Consider the following 2,672-nt stretch of genomic DNA (forward strand, 5'->3'; position numbering starts at 1 on the left):
CGGCAGCCTGTGGGCCCTGCCCTGCCAGGACAACACGGGGGCAGAGCCAGGCAGCAGCGATCTCGGGACCAAAGCAGCTGCTCCTGGGAGCTGGGGCACGGCTGTAGGTGCCCGGGGAGAAGCGTGCTCAGGGCTGAATGCTGCACTGCAGGCTCTGTGGTTCACCTGCCATCGCTTTTGGGTGTGGTTATTTGTAACACACTCATCCAGCTCTAAAAAGCAGCATTTTCCTGAACTCCAGATGAGAAAATACAGTGATGCCCAGAGTCACAGGACCCCAGAAGGATTAAAAAAAAAACCCTAGGAAGCCAGGGTGTGTGACATGCTTAAAGCACATAGTGTTAAGCTTCCAGCTAAGGATCAGCAATACTTTTGCTGCTTAGATTTCTAAACCACTACACATACTGTTAGCTCCTTGGTATCAGTGACCAGTTACAGCACAGGAACAGGCCTGCTCTTCATTCATCCTGAACAGCACAAAGTTCTATTTTATTGGGTGAGTGCTGAGTTCAGCAAATGCCTTTTCAGCAGCTAGACTGGGGGGAAAATAGCCAAGCAAGAGAACAAAACTGTTGAAAGGTAGCGGCCTGTCTGCAGATAGCAACTGAAGGGATGACATGGAGCAATGGCAGCAGTTGCCTGCCCCAGCCACGCCTGCTGGGTGTCCTGTTACCTGGCAGACGGGGTCGGTGTGAGTGTCATCTGTCATCCCTGTCCTCCAGGTCACAGGGTCTTCGCTCCGGCTGGTATCCCACACCACCAGCTCCCCACTGAAAAGGCCACCTGGGAGGACAAGGATAAAACAGTTAAGGGCTAATAGCTCAGAACAAAGGCACAAATGAAGCTACAGTGGAAATGTCCCCACCAGCTTCAAAGGACTGGCAGCTCTGTACAGGACACAGCCAGCTCTGGTGTAAAAGAATAACGCTCTGCCAGAGTCAGTATCTCTTCCCACTTACACCCAGGGCTGGATTTCCTTCTATCATCTCTCTCTGAGGAGATGATATAAAGGCAGATATCACTGAAGAAGCAGCAAGTCCCAGTTCAGAAGCAAGTGTTTGTTTGTGAGCATGAGTTCCTTGGTTTGAGGAGCTGAGACATGGTTACTTCTGCAAGAAAGCTCAGGCTGGGCTGAGAGAGAAAAGGAACGATGCAAGCTGAAGGAAGTAAGGGTACATTTCACATAACATCTAAGGTAAGAGCCACCTACCCGCTATCAGCGAAGGCTGGGAGGGGTGGAAAGCCAGGCACATGACAGAGCTGGGAACATCCACCACGAGGTCAGGGCACTGTGGGTTCAACCCTCTCCTGTCCACATTCCAGGTACAAACGTAGGATTTTTCCGTGCTCCAGTCCCCACTGTCCAACCTGAAGGCGAGACAGCCACGTCTTGCCTTGGCTGTTCCACAGAGAATCCCCACCCAGCAGAGCTCTGGGGTGCCCTGTTCATCCTTTAGATGTGCTGCTTTGGGGCCTGAAGGGGAATGGAGGTGAAGGGATCACGAGGTGATGAAACTCCTCTGTGGCCAGGACAGGGACCCTGCGTGCCCACGGAACAAAGCGCCGGCAAGCACAGCTCAGACTGGTCCTGTTCCAGGACATCCTAACCTTTCAAATACTGCCAACAGCCTAAAAGGCACATACAGAAAGCTGCTGTGAGTATTTGGGAGTGAAAATCCAGAGACAAAATTGCTGCTGCTTTGCAGACTGGCCGAGTTGCAAACTATGTTTCCTCTGAACGGGCACCCAAAGATCCAGGGGCTGAGAACACACAGTGAGGAACCACCTTACCCGAAGGACTGAGGGGGCTGAGCAGACTTACTGAGTCTTGCTTGGCCTGAGATAAGCAGCATGATCTGAGGAATAGAGAACATTCTTCACAACCACCAAATGGTGTTGATGACCCTGCACAAACCATGCTCTGCACCCCAGCTCTGGAGACTCCAGCCCAATCCTACACTCATCATACTTGTTTGCCCCAGGTAGATCATGAATTATTACTCTGGGCTGCCAGCAGACACCTGCCACTCTGCTACCTTTGTTATTTCTCCCTGCTTCATTCAGCACACACCAAAACATGACACGTGTTCTGTCACTAGCACCACACTGACCAGTGTGATGTCCCACCTTGCTACAAGGAGACAACAGGGAGCCCAGAGGTCTACACAACAGTCAGTGGTCAGGACAGGAAGCAGTGATTTTGAGCCTGACTCCTGCTGCCTTTATTTGATGCTCTTAATACTTTTGTTGGAAGAGATATGATCAAAAAAAACAGAGCAATTCTTCATCCACTGGGTAGTTATCTGTGAAACTCCTGACTGGAGGACGTTGTAGATGCAAGAAGTTTACACAGATTCAGAGACTGTGCAAGTTTGTGGATGGGAATTTGACTGAGCACAACCACAGATTTGTTGGAGGAGATACGATAAAAAAAAACAGAGCAATTTTTCATCCAGTGGGATGTTTCACAGTTATCTGTGAAACTCCTGACTGGAGGACGTTGTAGATGCAAGAAGTTTACACAGATTCATAGACTGTGTAAGTTCATGGATGGGAATTTGACTGAGCACTACCACAGACACAGAAACCATGGTCTGATCTGACAACAGCTGTAGACTGGGAGAGCAGAAGGAGCAAGTAACACACAGGTTTGCCCTGTTCTACTCTTCCCT

The 2,672-nt window shown here is 50.1% G+C and overlaps 1 protein-coding gene across 1 annotated transcript in view; it reads right to left on the reverse strand.

Annotated features, from left to right (window-relative positions):
- Positions 1 to 673: 673 nt before the first annotated feature.
- The window catches only part of LOC103771454 (WD repeat-containing protein 34-like), a gene marked incomplete at both ends in the record, with an annotated part of 3,666 nt that continues 1,667 nt past the window's right edge, over positions 674 to 2,672 (reverse strand). The window contains 2 exons of the mRNA XM_008938752.1: positions 674 to 783; positions 1,211 to 1,368. Coding sequence (XP_008937000.1) covers positions 674 to 783; positions 1,211 to 1,368 — 268 coding nt within the window. The remainder of the gene's footprint in view (positions 784 to 1,210; positions 1,369 to 2,672) is intronic.

This window comes from Merops nubicus, unplaced genomic scaffold, assembly GCF_000691845.1.
Source record: "Merops nubicus isolate BGI_N331 unplaced genomic scaffold, ASM69184v1 scaffold14024, whole genome shotgun sequence".
Lineage (NCBI taxonomy): Eukaryota > Metazoa > Chordata > Aves > Coraciiformes > Meropidae > Merops > Merops nubicus.